The following is an 18,506-nucleotide window of genomic DNA, read 5'->3' as shown; positions in this document are numbered from 1 at the left end:
TTGTACTAAACATTGCATTAAATATTGGCCGTCAGAGAGCCCCACACGAATCAATACATGCTGTGGCATTTGCAGCAAGTTCCTTAGCAAAGAGGATGCAATTTGGCTTAACTCATGAATATTCATATACAGTGTCACCACTGATGCCCAGGCATTTGCAATCAGAGAAAAGAAAAAGGAAAGATGCATTAGAACAGGTTGATCCATTTCATCAGTAAACTGTAAACACCACAAGTTTCCAGGTTACTGAGGAGTAACTTTTATTTGCTGTCTATCCAGAATGGAGGAAAAGAAAAAGAGAAATTCTTGCAAAACTCACCCACTGGTGAAATTCTTGCAAAATTCTCTAACTCTCTGGAAAGTTTCTCACACCTGTGTTCAACACCTGTATTGATAGTGCACAGCTAGTTCTAACCAGCTCCGTTGCCTGAAACTTTGCGAATGGGAGTGGTCGGAGAAGATCAGCAATAGGCGAGTGTGAGGCCAGAAGGAGCCGGGCTTAGTCCAACAAGGACCAAAGCTTAAAAGGCACATGTAAGATCTCAAAAAAACCATCGCTATCCCAGGACATGTGGACCCAAAAAGGCTTTTGGCTATTTCAAAAATCAAATTAAGATGGCACATGTTTGATACCGATGAAGATAGTCAAAAGCATGCTGCAGCACATAAACACAATTCTAGAAAGGCAATTTCAAAAACAGGCTGAGGGCCGGGGCTTGGGCACCGCAGTTAGCACACCGTTAGTTCATCCGCATTCCGCATCCCGCATCGCGGAGACAAGGGTCCACAGCTGCTCCCGGTCAGGATCGCAGCTCCCCGCCATGCAGGTGCTGGAAGGCAATGGGTTTGGCTCACATGCTTGGGTCCTTGCCACCCAGGTGGGTGGAATGAGTTCCCAGCTCCTGCTTCAGACCCACCCATTGTGGGTACTTGGGGAATGGATCAGAAGGTGGGAGTGCATTCTTTTTGTGTTTCTTTGTATCCCTCTCAAATAGACAAATGATAGATAGATAGATAGATGACAGGAAGGAAGGAAGGAAAAAGAAAGAGAACAAGAAAGAAGGAAGGAAAGAAAGAGAGAAAGAAAGGAAGGAAGGAAGATGATAGGTCGGTTACATGCTGAGCAAAGAAAAAAGGTCACTACTTTGAAAATAAGTCATATATTTAGGTTTACTTATTTTTATTGGAAAAGCAGATCACATTTATGGAGAGGAGAGACAGAGAAAGATCTTTCATCCTCTGGTTCACTCCCCAAATGACTGCAATGGCCAGAGCTGAGCCAATCTAAAGCCAGGAACTTCTTCTGGGTCTTGTATGTGCGTGCAAGATCCCAAGGCTTTGGGCCATCCTTTGCTGCTTTCCCAGACCACAAGCATGGAGCTAAATGGAAAGTGGAGCAGCTAGGACACGAACCGGTGCCCATATGAGATCCTGGTGTTTGCAAGGTGAAGACTTAGCCATTGAGCCATTGCACTGGGCCCGAAAATAAGTCTTTTATTAGTTTGTTTATGTGAATATCAGAGTTACAAAGAGAAAAGGAGAGACAGAGATCATCGTCTGGTGGCTCATTCCCAGCTGGGTGCAACAGTCAGGGAAGAGCCAGGAGCTTCTTCCAGGTCTTCCACGTGTGTGGCAGCAGCCCAGACCTTTGGGTCATCTCCAGCTGCCTTCCCAAGGCCATCAGCAGGGAGCTGGATCAGAAGTGCAGTAGCCAGAACTCAAACTGGTATCCATATTGGATGCCAGCATCCCAAGTGGCATCTTTACCCATGATGCCACAGTGCCAATCCCTGATATAAGAGTCTCGTCTTCTAGACATACTTGCAAAGAAAAAAGACTGCTCAACCACATATTCTCAAGTCTCTAAATGCAACAGCAGAATAGTAACATGGTAACACAAAACAGCAAAACAGTAACAAAACCAGTAGTCCTCATTTGTCCCCCCTTTCCCTCCAAGGCTCAGTTACACTTAAATGAATATCAGCGAACCAACTAATCCACACAGTGCCTGGCTGGTTGGCAGAGCACAGGGACCCTGCGGCCCGAGTGCCGTGGAGCAAACATCAGAGAATCCAGACAGAAGAGGTGAAACACCAGCCAAACACTTAGATTTTTGCAGAGATGAGAACAAGGAATTCTGATTTGGTGTGTCTTTTCAGTTGCTGGCGACTCATTCAAGATTGTGTTTCATCATAACGGCCACTGCGCACACGGCCACCACGTGATGCGCGCGTCTGCCGCTAGCCACGCCCTCCCTCCCCGGAAATTCCGTCTTCTGAGTTGCAGTACGTGCACTCTGTTCCTCTCAGTGTTCTCACTGACGAGGAACAAGCTTGCCCCAGTCACCTCCAGCCTCGGAGCTGTGTTTGCAAAAAAACAGATTGCTGTTTGCCGGTCGCTGTGCCAGTGACAGATGGCCTGGGAACAGGTGCGCGGGAGGTGGGGACCGAAATGAGTTCCCGTCCCAACAGAGTCCAGCTGTCAGGTCCTGTCTCCAGGACACAGAAACAGTGACATCCCAGGCAGAACACAGAGCTCAGAGCCCGGCGCCTAGGGCAACACAGCAACGTGTGGTCATGCCATTTCTGGTGACCCCGTTGCCCCCTAACCCTCAACCAAGGAGAGATCAGAAGACCCCAGGCACTGCAGAACACATGGGGATTGAATTTGATGTTACTCTTGCTTGGAGCACAGCCTGGACAGAGCCCTTCTCTGCCGAGAGAGGCTGGCAGGCGTAAGACCCGCCCAGCAGACTGGTTCTCTTATGTCACCTGCTGTGTGCCAGTGAGCAGATGTGTAATCCCCACGGCCTCAGCCTCTCCATCTCTAGATTCAAGAGTGAGCGTTAATTATGTGTCTGGCTCACCATCTTGGTACTAAGGTAAGCCGTGGTGTGGGGCATTCCTGCATACCATGCTTGGGTGCCAGGTCCAGCCCCAGCTGCTTTGCTTCTGATCTGGCTTCCTGCTCCCCGGCCCAGGAAGCAGTTGTTGATAACTCAGTTGCCTGTTCCATCTCCATCCATGCGGAAGTTCGTGGCTTCTGCCAGATACCTGGCCCAGCCCTGGCTACTGCAATCAGTGAATGGAAGTGAACCGGTGAATGGAGGATTTCTCTCTCTCTCTCTCTCTCTCTCTCTCAGATCCATAAATCCATCAATAGCAAGGCAAGCTTCTTCAGAAACTGATTCAACCAAGTTCATCCTAACTGTAAAAACCACAGCTTGGAGGTGTTACTTTAAAAGTTCATTCTCGGGCCCGGCGTGATAGCCTAGCGGTTAAAGTCTTCGCCTTAAATGCACTGGGATCCAAGATGGGCTCCAGTTGTAATCCGGGGGGCCCCGTTTCCCATCCAGCTCCCTGCTTGTGCTTTGGAAATGCAGTCAAGGACGGCCCAAAGCCTTGGGACCCTGCACTGTGTTAGAGACCCAGAAGAAGCTCCTGGTTCCTGGCTTCGGGTCAGCTCAGCTCCAGCCATTGCGACTGCTTGGGGAGTGAACCATCAGACAGAGGATCTTCCTCTCTGTGTCTCTCCTCCTCTCTGTATATCTGCCTTTCCAATAAAAATAAATATATGTTTTTCCCATTTTTTCTATATTTTTAACAATCTTTACATAGTTAATTAGGGCACAAAGGTTCAAGAACTTCAGGAAAGTGGGCAAGACTATTATTTCCACATTTTTCCCCTGCGTCAGGGGTAAAGGGGAAGATAAAGGGAGAAGCCCCACCCAGTCTCCCACCCACCCCAGGTCCCAGATGTGGGGCATGCTCTGAGATACTTGCTCAAGTGGTTTTAATAGTTCAACAGTTCTGAATCGCTGCCAGTCTCGCCATTCCAAGCACGATGAGGTCACTGCAGAATCCCCTGATTGACACAGTCCACCTTAGAGTCTCTGCCCAGTTTTTCACTGCCAACATATGCCTGAAGACCATCGTTTCTGTCTCTCCTCCTCTCTGTATATCTGTCATTCCAATAAAAATAAACAGATCTTTAAAAAAAATTTCATTCTCTTGGACCTAGATGATGGCTCAATTGGCTAATCCTCCCCTTCAAGTGCATCAATTCCATACGGGTGCCAGTTTGTGTTGCTTCACTTCCCATCCAGCTCCCTGCTTGTGTCCTGCGAAAGCAATAGAACCTGACCCAAAGCCTTGGGACCCTGCACCTGTGTGGGAGACTCAGAAGAGGTTCCTGGCTCCTGGCTTCTGATTGGCTCAGCTCCTACCATTGTGACCACTTGGGGAATGAACCAGCTGGTAGAAGATATTTCTCTGTGTCTCTCATTCTCTCTGTAGATCTGCCTTATCAATAAAAACAAATAAAATTTTAAATATTTTTTCATTCTCTGGCAGCTATAGGCAGTTGCCTATGTTACCTTGTGCCTGGGCAAGTGTTACACTGCTGGGCAGAGAAGGAATCGGCGGGCATTATGGGCCTGGTTAATGCCAATTCGTGTTAACTATACCAGTATGCCAGCATAGCTTCTTGTTCTTTTTCTTTTGCAGGTGAGTGTGGAGGGCGGGGAAAGCTGGGACAGGCCACCCTGGGCCCATGCAGAGGGGCTACCGATTGTGGGTAAGTGGGGAATTGGATCTCGGGAAGTGGGAAGGGGGTCTCAGATGTGCTGGAGTGGGAGTGGCTGAGGGTATGTTTGACAAGGGAGGAATGATTTCTGGGGTCTTCCACAGCCTGGCCCACTGCACTCTCAGGTGAGGGGGCCAAGATGGAATGGTTTAGAGAGAGACCCTAGGGCATGTCTGGGTCAGGCTAAGCACCCACCCAAGTAGGAAACTTGGACTAAGCCATCACCCACTGCCCACTGCAGCTCACGAAAGCTGGGGCTGGGGACATGCTTGGCTCAGTTAGGCCACAGTGCCCACCCACAAGTGTGAGAATGTGGCATGGGCTCCATCTGGCTGGGCTGCAGCACCCAGTAGAACGCAAGAAAACAGGATCTGGGGGAATATTTTATAGAATTATAGATTCACCCACTAGATTACACAGAGCTGGGGGTAATGATGGGCAAAGCCAGGCTAGACCACAGAACTCACCTGACAACCCACCTGACACTTGGGGGAGCTGAGGGTGGAAGGAGACCTGGCAGGTCCAGGCTGCTGCACCTACCGGCACATGCAAGGGCCAGGACTGAGGGCAGACCACGTCACGGACAGCCGCTAGCATGCATGAGATCTGGGTCTGGGAAAAATTCTGGTGAAAAATTCTAGGGTTAGGGTTACTAGGCCACAGCTGGGGAGCACAAGAGCTGGGACTGGGCGCAGGCCAGGCTGAGCAGGGCTGCAGCACTTGTCAGCATTTTTTGTGGGCCAGGTCTTGGAGCAAGCTGGGCTTGGCCAGGCCTCAGCACCTGCTGACATGCATAAGAACCAGGACAGGGTGTGGGCCCTGCCAGGCTGGACTAGGCTGAGTACAGCTGAGACTACTGGTGGGCCATGCCAGGATGGCTTGAACAGGTCTGAAAGAGAATTTGGGGACCTGCCTGCTAGGCTGCAACTCCCACTGGTGAGTGCGAGAACTAGGGCTGCGGGAAGACCAGATTGGGTAAGGCTATAGCACCCAGCAGCATGTGTATGGGTTGGGCATAGGGACAGATCAGATTGAGCTGGGCTCCATCATCTGTTGGCACTTGCGAGAGCCAGAATGGGTGTGGGACAGGCCGGGTTAGGCTGTGGCACCTGCCAGTCACATGATAGCTGGGAATAAGGGTAGGCCCGGATACACTAAGCGATAGTACTTACCAGTGAGTGTCAGGACTTGGTGCCTACCGTGTTAGTCTGGGCAGAAACACCAGATGGCACACACAAGATCCATTGCTGGGAGCAAGTCTGCTAGGGTAACTTGGAAAACTCCCGTGCTAGGCTGCAGCTCCTGCCGGTGAGCATAGGCGCCAAGGCTAGGAGCAGGTTGGACTGGGTTGCAGCGCCAACTGGCATATGTGTAAGCCAATTGGTCTGGAGGCAGGCTGGCAGGGTCAGTCACTGCACACACTGGCAAGAGTGAGAGCCAGGATGGAGTGCAGACCAGGCCAGGTTGGACCAGAACACGTACCAGTTCACATGAGGCTGGGGCAGGTCAGGCTGGGCAAGGCTGCTGTACTCCTTGATGTTCATGAGAGTCAGAATGGATATGGGGCCCAGCGCGATAGCGTAGCGGTTAAGGTCCTCGCCTTGCATGTGCTGGGATCCCATATGGGCGCTGGTTCTAATCCCTGCAGTCCTGCTTCCCATCCAGCTCCCTGCCTGTGGCTTGGGAGAGCAGTGGAGGACGGCCCAAGACTCCCTGTACCTACATGGGAGATCGGGAGGCTCCTGGTTTCGGATTGGCTCAGCTCCGGGGGTTGCGGCTGCTTGGGGAGTGAACCATTCGGACAGAAAATTTTCCTCTCTGTCCTCTCTGTATATCTGCCTTTCCAATTAAAAAAAAAAATCTTAAAAAAAAAAAAAAGAATGGCTATGGACCAGCTGGACTAGAGCGCAGCACCAGATAGCAGGTACCAGTACTGGGTGCCAATCATGTCAGGCTGGACTGTGATACCGCTTAGGAGCATGCTTGGCAAGAGAACTGTGGGCATTTCCTTGCTAGGCTGTACCTACCACTGGTGAGCATGAGAGCTGGGGATGGGTGTGGGCCAGCTGGACAAGGTGGTGGCACCTGTCAGCATGCCTGAGATCCAGGTCTGGGGCCTATGCATGCTGAGCTAAGCCAAAGGGCTGTGAGTGTGCAGGGTAGTCAGGCGGGCTCTGGGCTGGACGGGGCTGGGTCACAGCAGAGGCTGACACATGCAAAAACACAAAGCTGGGGGCAGGCCTGGTGGCGGTTATTGGGAGTTGTCCTGACTAGGCTGCGGAACCTGCTAGTACGTGTAAGAACCAGGTCTGCGGCAGGTTAGCTGATCTGGGCTACAGCAACCATCGGTTCACGTGATACATGGGGCTTGGGCAGAGCCAACCAGGCAGCTGCATCCACCAGAATGTGTGTTGGCTGGTACAGGTAGTGGATCAAACCTGACCCTGCACTGGCTGGCTCACCCAAGAGTCAAGTCTGAGATTTCTTGAGATGCCCAGACCTCTGGACTCAGACCCTGGCCACAGGGAAAATCACAGGATATGTGGTCTGACTTCGGAGTGCGTGTGGACTGGGCCTCCTCAGTGGCTGGTGCCTGTGCAGCGGACAGCATGCCCAGATGCACACGGGGCACAAGGCAGCCAGCTCATCGATGCCAACAGGGGATGTCTAGTGTCTCATCAGAGGACGGAAAACAGAACAGGTTCAACAACTCTCCTGGCCACGTTTTTTTTTTTTTTTAAAGATTTATTTTTATTATTTTCTCATTGGAAAGGCGGATATACAGAGAGGAAGATCTTCCATCCGATGATTCACTCCCCAAGTGAGCGCAACAGTCGATGCTATGCCAATCCGAAGCCAGGAGCCTCTTCCGGGTCTCCCACGCGGGTGCAGGGTCCCAAAGCCTTGGGCCGTCCTCTGCTGCTTTCCCGGGCCACAGGCAGGGAGCTGGAAGGGAAGTGGGGCTGCCGTGATTAGAACCGGTGCCCATATGGGATCCCGGGCGTGCAAGGTGAGGACCTTAACCACTTGCACCACCGCGCTGGGCCCTCCTGGCCACGTTTTGCAGCACGTTCCTGGGTCTGTGGATGCACTAAGGTGGACTCGGTCAACTAGCAGACCTTGCAAAGATTTTTCTCAATTCTGATGCAACAAAGCTGACATTTCAGAACTATCAAAACCACTCAGGTAACACTCCTGGACCCTTCTTCCCCACACTGGGGTCTCTAACATGTCATCAGATGATTGTTCCTGATCCCCAGGTGCTCAACAGCAAGGGAGCAGTCCCCTCTCTCTCCTCCCTCTGAAACATTTGTCACACCCACCTTCCTCCACACCTGACCCTCCCCACCCTAATCACAGGCCCCATGGCTGTGCATCCCTCTCCACCATGTGAACAACATTTTTAAGTCCTTGTAATGGAAAACACATTAGTAAATAAGATCAAGTTTTAGCTATCCTGCATTTATCCTTGCACATAAATATTGTCGCTGCATCCTGGAGCCACCTGTCTTGGGAGGCTGGGCTTCAACATGTTCACTGACCACAGCCCACCGAGGCCACCGGGAGCAGGCAAGCTCATCTTCTGCTGCTTCCCGGGGATGCCACAGGAGAAACTGAGGCAGCCACGGGATACAGTTCTCCTGGTGCTGAGCCCCAACCGCCTGGGATGCACACAGCACCCCACCTAGACCAGTTTTCCATTGAACAACATCAGAGCCTCTTCCGGATCTCCGACAGGAGGGCAGGGGCCCAAGCCCTGGGGCCGTCGGCTGCTCTCCTAGCCGCATTCCCAGCATGCTGGATGGGAAGTGGTGCAGCTGGGACAGGAGCAAGTGCCTGAGTGTGGTGCTGACACTGCCTGCGGCAGCTCAACTTGCTATGCCACAGTGCCAGCTCCATTACGAAAAAAAAAATTGTTTATTTATTTGTATTGGAATGGCAGGTTTACAGAGGGAAGATATACAGAGAGAAAAATCTTCCATCCTCTGGTTCATTCTCTAGATGGCCATACTGGCTGGAGCCTGAACCAATCTGAAGCCAGGAGCCAGGAGCTTCTTCTGGGTCTCCCAAGCAAGTGCAGGGTCCTAAGACCTTGGGCCATCCTCTGCTGCTTTTCCAGGCCACAAGCAGGGAGCTGGATGGGGAGTGGGGCAGCAGGAACCAGAAGCCATATGGGATCTTAGCACATGCAAGACGAGGATTCGGTCACTAGGCTATCGCACCGGGCCCTTTTACTTTTAATTTGCAGCACAGAGTGAGAGCTTTCTGCTCCGGTGCGTGTCCCAGCCAAGGCCGGACCAGTCCAGTCCGGAGCTGGAAATCCAATTCAGGTTTCCTTTGTGAGTGGCAGAAACCAAGAAGGGGCAGACATTTCAGCTGCTCACTCGCAGGGGGTGCATGAGCAGGGAGCACCTCAGCCATTTCTTCCTACTCCACGTTTTTCAAAGATTTATTTATTTGAAAGGCAGAGTTACACAGAGGTCTTCCATCTGCTGCTTCACTCCCCAAATAGCTGCAATGGCCAGAGCTGGGCCAATCCAAAGCCAGGAGTCAGAAGCTTCTCCCAAGACTCCCACATGGGTGCGGAGGCCCAGGCATTGGAGCCATCCTCCTCTGCTTTCCCAGACCCTAAGCAGTGAACCATCTGGGAGGTAGAGCATCCCATTGCCCACATGGGGTGCTGGCGCTGTGAACGATGGCTGGGGCTACATTAGATTAAAGCCAGGAGCCTGGACTTCTATCCAGGTCTCCCACATGGGTACAGGAGCCCAAGCGTTTGAGCCAACCCTTCAGGCCTTTCCCAGGTGGATTAGCAATGAACTTGGATGAACCAGGGTTCAAACTGAAAGTCAAGTGATACCGGCACTGTAAGTGGCAGCTTAGCCCGATGTACCATTACACCTGGCCCCTCCAACCCTGGCCCACCGGCAGGCAATGGGCTCATCTGACGAAGTAACTGCAGGGTGGAGAGACTAGAAACCCAGCAGGAAACGAACAGACACCGGAGATCTGCTGACCAGGCAAGCCCTCCTCAGCACCTCCCCCATGTCTGTCTCACCCGGAAGCGGAAGCGACACCAGCAGGGTTGAAGGCCTCACAGCGTCCGCTAGTCCAAGCTTTGGCGCGATGCCTCCTGCCGCTGTGCCTGCCACCTTTCTCTTACTGGCATTTCTCCAGTGTGCTTAGCTCTCAACACAATGGCATTAATAATTCAGGCAGCCATAAACAGAGCTCCACGGGACACAAGGACAGGAGGTGGGGGAGTCCGCGAACAGCCAGCAGCATCCCGCGTCCTACATCCAGCCTCAATTCCCCTGCGGGGATGGGGGAGCGAGGCTCTTGCCCAGGCTTCCATTTTAAAATAATGTTTATGTTTTATTAGCTTCATTTGTTTGAAACACAGAACCGCAGAAAGAAAGAAAGAGATCGATTTGCCATCTGCTGACTCACTCGCCAAATGTCTGCAGGGGTCAGCGCTGGGCCAGGTGGAAGCCGGAAGACAGGACTTCCTTCCGGGCCTCCGGCGTGGGTGCTGGAGTTCAAGCACCTGGGCCATCACCCTGGAGGAGATGGAAGGTGTCTGGGTTCTGGGTTGGGGGTGACGGCAACTTGGGGACACCGGAGTAGGGGGCTGGGCAGGTGACATGGGCCTGACCCTCTGCACCTGGCTGGCACTAGCCTCCATTTGGCCCAGCTCCCCTGCTGAGCCCTGCAGGTTGGAGAGCAGGGAGGCGTTCCTGGCGTACCTGGCAGGAGCAAAGGGCACGCTTTGTGCATTCTTGCTGGAGGGACAGTGTGACGTTATGTTCAGCCCTCCCAAGTCCCCTTTGGTCTTCTCTGAAGAGCTTCCCGGAAGCCCGTCTGTAGCTCCGCTTTCTCAGGCACTGTTCTTGTCGGTGGTAATACTCTGCTCCTTACGGAGTGGAGGACCGACGTGAACACGCGTGTGTACACACACCAGGATCACACAAGCCAGGGCCTGAACCTCAGAGTTACTGTCTACACCATGCCATCCCATCGGAAGCACCGCAGGCGTGGGAGGCAAGGAGCAAGCCACCCGCAATCCGACATAACACACTGAGCAGCTTACACTGCAGGAGGAAGACAGCAGACGTTTCCAGACCAGAGCAAGTGCCGTCAGAGGTGCTGGGGCAGGGACTGACCTGGTGGCTAAGCTAGCAGGTGGGCTGCCGGGCACACTGCACCCCATATCCCTGGACCTCTGGTCTGGGCCCAGCTGGACTCTGGATCCCTGCACAAGCCAAGAGGGAGCAGGGCATGGCTACTGCGATGGGGTTCCGGCCCCCCATGTGGGACGCTGGGATTTTCCACCCTGGCCCCAAGCTGGGGTCTGGCTCAGTCCACACCTGTTGCGGCCGTCTGGGGAGGGAGCCAGTGGCAGGAAGACCCAAGAAAAGAGGCAATAAAATTAGAAACTAATTGTAAATAGATAATTTTACGACTGTGCAGGTGCTGGAGAAAATGTTAAAATGGTAAAGACAGAGGCTGGAAAAGACAGAAATGAGTACCCGGATACTGATGTCAAAACTGGAAGGCCACAGTGAGCCTAGTACTGCGGCATGATCTGTGCTTTGAAATACGCTTATCAGAAGATGGTGTGGGGCTCCAAGAATTTCATAGAAATGTGCATGATGATCAAAGCTATGCATAGATTACAATACTTTCTTGCCCCCAAATATGTTTTTTTCATCCAACCAGGGACTTTAAAAAAAAAGATTTATCTATTTTTATTGGAAAGGCAGATATACAGAGAAGAGAGACAGAGAGGAGGATCTTCCGTCTGATGATTCACTCCCCAAGCAGCAGTATTGGCTGGTGCTATGCTGATCCGAAGTCAGGAGCCAGGAGCTCTTCCAGACTTCCCACGTGGGTGCAGGGTCCCAAGGCTTTGTGCCGTCCTTGACTGCTTTCCCAGGCCACAAGCAAGGAGCTGGATGGGTAGCGGGGCTGCCGGGATATGAACCAGCGCCCATATGGGATCCTGGCACATTTGAGACAAGGCACACTTTAGCCACTAGGCCACCATGGTGGGCCCATCCAGGAACTTTTTAAAGTCCCTCATGTATTTTGGAAAGAAAACGAAAGAGGCTGCTCCCCTCTTCCACATGTGGTGGAATGAGGCTGCTGAGCTAGGAAGGAAGGAAGGAAGGAAGGACGGAAGGAAGGAAGGAAGGAAGGAAGGAAGGAAGGAAGGAAGGAAGGACGGAAGGACGGACGGAAGGAAGGAAGGAAGGAAGGAAGGAAGGAAGGAAGGAAGGAAGGACGGAAGGACGGACGGAAGGAAGGAAGGAAGGAAGGAAGGACGGAAGGAAGCAAAGAAGGAAAGAAAGAAGACAAGAGAGACCAAAGAACAAAAAGGGAGGCGTACAAGAAGGTGAAGAGCTGGAAATACAGTCAACAAACTGACCAGCACAGCAGCCGGCTCCTGGAGCTGGCACCGATCCTGGGAGCCCACCTCCGAGCTCCCTTGCAAGTCCCAACTCCTCGGCTTCTGATCCAGCCTCCTGCCACTGCACCTGGAAGGCAGCAGCGCCTGGCCCAACCACCGTGACTCCTGCCACTCACACAGCAGTGAGGGCGTTCCTGGCTTCAGCCTTTGGCCCGGCCCAGCCTCAGTTACGCCCGCCCATCTGGGGAATGGGCCAGTGCAGGGGATGACAAGTTCTTTGTCTCTGTCCCTCTCTGACGCTCTAATCTGAAAGGCCGAGTGATGGAAAGAGAGATCTTTCCATCTGGTGTCCCACTGGGGGAACAGGAATTCAAGCACTTGGCTCATCTTATGCTGCTTTCCCAGTACATTAATAGGGGCTGGATTGGAAGCAGAGAGGCTAGAACCCAAGCATAGTTCCAATATAGAATGCCAGCATTAGGGGGGCAGAGGTTTAACACACTGTGCCACAGTACAGGCCCCTCAATATATGTATTTTTAAGCTGGCTCTTGTTAGGACAGTGGCTATTCTTGGGGTCTTGAGGGCAATGGGAACTGGAGGAGGACAGACCGGAGACCTTGTGTCCATGGGGAGTTACAAAGCCCTGCCTGCATGGACTGGCTCATTTCTCCACGTGTTTGAGTACAACGCCTCAACAAGACATGGAGGGTGGTGGCAGAGAGGCTGTGGGGAAATGGGTTGAACTACTTGCGATGCCCAGTTCCCAGACTGGCATTACTTGGAGACCTGGTTCCTCCACTTCTGATCCAGCTTCCTGCCAATGTCCCTGGGAGAGCAAGCGACCGTAGTCCCCGAGTTCCGTTCCTCCATCAGCATGGCTTTGGCCTGACCTGGGCCAGCCCTGGCTAGCTGGTGAGTGCACCAATATATGAAAGATCTCTCTCTTCCTGACACTCTTTCAGATAATCTAAAATGAATAATTATTTTATTTTAAAAGATTTGTTTATTTATTTAAAAGTGAGAGAGAGAGGTGTATCTTCCAACTTCTGGTTCACTCCCCAGATGGCCACAGTATCCAGGGCTAGGCCAGGCTGAAGCCAGGAGCCAGGAGCTCCTTCTGGGTTTCCCATGTGGATGCATGCAGCCTGAATGCTTGGGCCATCTTCTGCTGCTTTCCAAGGCACATGGGCAGGGAACTGGATCAGAAATGGAGCAGCTGAGACTCAAACCGGCACCCATAGAAGATGTTGGCATCACAGGTGGCGGTGTTACCTGCTATGCCACAATGCCAGCCCCTGAATAATCATTTGTTTTTAACAAGTGGATTACAGTTTACTAGGTTGGCAGTGAAAGGCGTGTGACACAATTAGAAGAAGTATGCAACATCTGAGTTGAACTGAATCTGAAATTTCTGGGGAAAAAAAAAATCAGTAGGTGACACCACGGGCCATGACCTTTCCCCGCGACACTGGGGCCTGACAGGGCAGAGCAGGGAGCAAGCCTGCAGCAGGGCTGGCAGTGGCTGCTGAGATGTGTAATGAGCCCCAAGGCAGGCCGAGGGCTCAGCTCCAGGCCTCTGTAGGGGATGCAGCTAACTGGATCCATTAAGAAGACCGAGATCCTGCTGTGTGTCCCATGCTGGGAGTGCCAGCTGCGGCCTGGGGGCTGCAGTGGAGGCTGTGCCCAAGCAGCCTGTGGCCACTGTGGGCTCTGTCAGTCTTGCCTTGAAGATTTTCCCAGATTTCTGTGGACGCTGGAACCGAGCCCCTCAACGACAGGAGCCCACGCATCAGGAGCTGTCACATCTGCAGTAAGAGGTAGGAGGAAACCCCGAAATATCCCCCAGATTATGACTTTTTAAATAGTAGGCCACCGGAACTGTTCCCAAGGAGTGGGATGGGGAGCCAGGAGCCAGGAACCTCCTCCGGGTCTCCCCCACAGGTGCAGGGTCCCAAGGCTTTGGGCCGTCCTTGACTGCTTCCCCCAAGCCATAAGCAGGGAGCTGGATGGCAAGAGGAGCAGCTGGGACACAGACCAGTGCCCAAGGGAATCCCGGAACATGCGAAGTGAGGATTTAGCCACTAGGCTATTGCGCCAGGCCCTGACACTTGCATTTTGAACTCTGGGTACAGAATGTCCCAGTCAAGGACTGAATATGAGAAGTCTTAAGGCCCTCGAATCACATGTGTGGGTTTGAACCCCCAGTGCAATGGGTTTAACGGGTATTGTCCCACACATTGGTGGCATGGGCACCCCAGTGTGCAGTACCCCAAGGAAGCGGGATCTTTAAGCAGCAGATGGGGAGTGCCTCAGGACCATGCGGGCAGTGCCCTTGAAGGGAGCTGGGATGTCCCACCAGCCCCTGGTGAATTCAGCAAGAGTTCCAGGTGTTTCTCCAGGCTTGGAGGGGCAAGGGACAAACAGCTACAAGCACTGCTCCCCAGGGTACAAATCAGCAGGAAGTTGGGGGCTGAAGGCAGGCCATGTCACGTGATGGTGTCTTCGCCTGCTCCCTGGGGTGAGCCTGGACCTGCCCCCAGCTCTCTCTGATTCCCTGTACCAAGCTGTGCTCCTGCACCTGCTAAGCACGCCCTCTGTTTATAAAGTTAGCTTGCCTCAAGAATTTTAGTACAGGAACATACAGCGGCTAGATGCAGATGACAACCAACAGAAAGGGACCAGAATGGGAATGACAAAATGGCCACGGAGAACAAACCCGCCTTCCTCACTCTCCAGTAACCTGAACCATTTTCTCAACCTGTCTGGGAAACTGGCCTGAGTGGAAAGCCAGTGTGATCATGAAAGAGACGAAAGGATGTTGGTGACCCATCTGGAGAGAAGCAGGCTCCGTGCCAAGCCACACAGGAGGCCAGCTGACCTGTGGTGACCCCATAAGCCCCGAGATAGAACTTGGTCCCTGGCCGGTAGCAGCCACCACCCGTGGGAGGGGAGGTTGGAAGGCAGGACAAGCCCGCCTCACCAGGAGCACTTTTCTTCAACATCCCTGGACAAACTTTCCAGGGGGCAAAAACCCCCAGGTCACTCTCCTTCAGGTCTTTGTCCTGCCACAGAAGCCTCACCCAGCAGCTTTCCTGCGCTTGGCTGAAGATGCCCTTCCCGGTTCATGGATCAGCCTGGTCCTCTGCCCGGGATGGAGCGAGGTCCCGGGCGTCATCTCAGCTGTAAGTCAAACCACTGCATCTGGTGGCTGGCTGAGACGAGCAGGCTTTCCATCGCTCCATGAGCTTCTTGTGGCAACGCGTCCAGCAGGTGGACTGAGTAGCAGATACAAGTGCCTTGAGGGATTGTCGGGGAGACCTTGGAGGCATCTGGAGGAAGGGGCCCCTGCTCAGGATCTCGGTTAGATTTCAGGGAACAGTTCACGTGAGGACCACGTGGCTGCTTCTGGAAGAATGTGAGCAGAGCTGGCTGATGAGTCAAGAATGAAGAAATGGATCTGGGCAGGAGTCAGACACAGAGCTGGCAGGACGGTGTGTGGAGTCAGGGCCAAGAACACGGCTGTGGACATCTCTGTCAAGACCTTGGGGAGATTTAAGAGGCTCAAAGCAGGCTTGAAATAGAGAAGTTTGTTTGAAGGGACTGTGGCCGTAGCTTTTGTCTCTTCAACTCCAAGTCCCACAGGATGCCTACCAGCTTTTAAGACCATTGGTCCAGTGAAAAAGGGCCTCCCATCTCAGGGCCAGTGCCATGGCCCAGCCGGGCATCCAGCTCACTGCTGATGCCCCGGGGACGGTGCCGGATGAGCCGAGTGCAGGGCCCCCTGCACCCCATGGGTGGAACCCCTGCCCAGATCCGAGCGTTGTGTCCATTTAAGGAGTGAACCAGCAGAGATCTGCACGCACCCTTCCTATCTCTCCCTCTCTGTCACTCTTGCCTTTCATCCTAATCAATAAATCTTAAAAGAAGAATATCTTCAGGTTAAATGAAAAGGGTTAGAGAAAGTTGAACATGAAAAAAAAAATCTGAATGCTATTTGTACAAGCCGGAAGTATATTGAGAAAACCACCTAGTTTAAAACTCATTTCTTATGCAAAAATAAGAGTCAGCGGCAAAAAACCAAAAAGAAGCTTTCCCTGCCATGCCACAAGGCCAGACCGCAGATGACACATCTTATTTTTTTTTTTTAATTTTGTTTTTACTTGAAAAGCTAAGTTACAGAGAAGACAGAGAGAGAGAGATTGAGAGAGAGAGAGATTGAGAGAGAGGTCTTTCATATGCTGACTTACTCCCCAAATGCCTGTAGTGGTCAGGGAGGGACAAAGACAAAGATCTGCCATCTGCTGGTTCACTCCCCAAATGGCCACAACAGCCGGAGCTGAGTTGATCCAAAGCCAGGAGCCAAGAGCTTCTTCTAGGTCTCCCAAATGGATGCAGGGACCCAGGATTTTGAGCCATCTTGCCCAGACCAGAAGCTGGGAGCTGGTTCAGAAGTGTAGTAGCCGGAACACGAACCAGTGTCCATATGGGCCTAGCCCACTATGCCACAGCACCAGCCCCCCAAGATGATGTATTTAAGCAGTGAGAGCTGTCTAGCCACTGATTCAACCTCCCAATGTTCTCAAACAGCTAGTACAAGGCCAGGCTGAAGCGAGCAGCCAGGACCCCTACTCTGGTCTCCCACATGGTTGGCAGGAAAAGAAGTGCTTGAGCCATCCTCTGCTGCCCTCCCAGACGCCTTCAGAGGATGCCCTCCCAGAGGTGGAAGGGAAGTGGACAGCTGGGGCTGGAGAGAGACTTTGCCACGGGAGCTGTGTGTCCTAAGTGTGGCTGATGCCACTGCGTCACAACGCCTGCCACGTCGGTGATCCTCATTCTCTTCTTCGTAGAAGAATCCTTGCTGATGAACGAAGTGATTCATGCCCAGTGTGCAGGTAAGACACACAGGCAAGGAAGGGTTGGGGCTCTGGCTGCTGTGCGCCTGCTCACAGCACACGGCACCCCGATCCAGCTCCCACAGTGCCCGTGTGCCGTGAGGGCTGGCCAGCTGCTGCCCCGCGTGTGGAAGCGGCCATGACCTGCGCTCACCGTTACAGCCACGCTTGTAAACCAGAGAGCCATGGAAAAGATCTGTGAGATAAAGTAGCCATTGGGGATATAGACTGACCTGGGAGACCAGGACTGGCCGAGATGCTTAGGGACTGGGGAGAGCAGGAAGGGGGCGTGACAACGGCGACCCCTCATTGGCTGCCTGGTGACAATCCCTTGCGGGTGCTCCCTCCCCCAAAAGAAGAGCCGCAGGCCGTGCTTCTGGGTGTCTCACCATTTATTGTGGTCGCTAGGGACTCAACAGAGGACATTGTCTGTGGAAGGGGGGAAAAGAAAAAAAATGTTTTCGTAGACTTAATTTCTCCAGAACACTTTATGGTTTCAAATCCTTTTGTACCCCAAAGGAAATTCAGGAATTCAAGTATGTTGAGCCGGGAGCAGTAATACAAAAAGTGTTCGGCTTGTGCGCACGCGTGCGGTGGCCGTGTGTGTGTGTGTGTGTGTGTGTGTGTGTGTGTGTGTGTGTGTGTGTTCCTCCCCCGATTCTGGCACCTGTTTCGCTTTGGTAAGGCCAAACTCCATCAGGAACCCTGCCTTGGAGTCCCAGGCCAAGCAGCAGAGGCTTCCGGCTCACCCACGGCTTCCGGCTGCCAGGGACATCAAAAACCTCCTCCCTGTCCCCGCCAACACCGCTGGTCCCGGAGGCCCGTGGCCACAGGGCCCCTCACTTCCTACACAAGGCTTGCTTCAAGGACCAGGGGCGACAAAAGTCTCTTCATTTGTTCATCGTTTAAAAAAAGAGAAAAAAAAAATTCAAGGGGGACATTCCAAAAGAAAAAAAAAAAAAGAAATTCAAATTCTGAAAATATCTTGCCTTTTTTTTATTAATCGTTATCTAACACCAATTAAAAAAACGAATATGTGTATGTGATATATAAAAATACCATCCCAGGATGAGTGCTTCGTCGCAGGCACAGTTCTCGGACAGGTGCACGTGGTGGGCGGGACGGGGCTGGGGTGTTTTTTGCTTCTCTTAAAATAAGGGAAAAAAAGAAGACCCCAAAAAACAACAACAAAGAAATACACCCACCCCAGACTGACAGGGCCGGGTGGGTGGGGAAGCTAGCAGCAACGTGGCCAGGGTTCTTGAATCACAACCAAATCACCAGAGACGGGGTTCAAAGGAGAGAAGGGCGCCCCTGCGCCGCCTGCGCCTGGTGCGGTGGGGGCGCCGCCCTGCTCGCCTGTCCATCTGTCGCTTAAATATATGTACAGGAGCCGGTCGGCCGCCGCCCTTGGCCCCTTGGGCACCGGGTGCTCCGCGCGGGCTGCGGCTCGGGCCGCTTCCTCACTCGCCTCCGCTGTTCCCACGGGGGTGGGCGCGGGGCCACCTCAGTGGCCGCTGTTCTGCTTCTCCCGCATCCACGCTTGGATCTGCTCCTTCAGTTCTGGCACTGCGAGAGGGAAGGAGTGGGTCAACGCCCCCGCGAGAAAGGCCCACCC

The 18,506-nt window shown here is 52.9% G+C and overlaps 1 protein-coding gene across 4 annotated transcripts in view; it reads right to left on the bottom strand.

Annotated features, from left to right (window-relative positions):
• Window positions 1-17,262: 17,262 nt before the first annotated feature.
• UBE4B (ubiquitination factor E4B) overlaps window positions 17,263-18,506 on the bottom strand; it is a 110,870-nt gene continuing 109,626 nt past the window's right edge. For all 4 annotated transcript variants that reach the window (XM_040987884.1, XM_040987885.1, XM_040987886.1 and 1 more), the window contains one exon: window positions 17,263-18,457. In XM_040987884.1, the coding sequence (XP_040843818.1) occupies window positions 18,396-18,457 (62 nt within the window). In that variant the 3' untranslated portion in view covers window positions 17,263-18,395. The remainder of the gene's footprint in view (window positions 18,458-18,506) is intronic.

This window comes from Ochotona curzoniae, unplaced genomic scaffold (genome assembly GCF_017591425.1).
Source record: "Ochotona curzoniae isolate NIBS_2020 unplaced genomic scaffold, NIBS_Ocur_1.0 contig_4792, whole genome shotgun sequence".
In the NCBI taxonomy this organism is placed as follows: domain Eukaryota; kingdom Metazoa; phylum Chordata; class Mammalia; order Lagomorpha; family Ochotonidae; genus Ochotona; species Ochotona curzoniae.
Note: the sequence above shows the minus strand (reverse complement) of the source record. Positions and strands in the feature narration are given on the sequence as shown.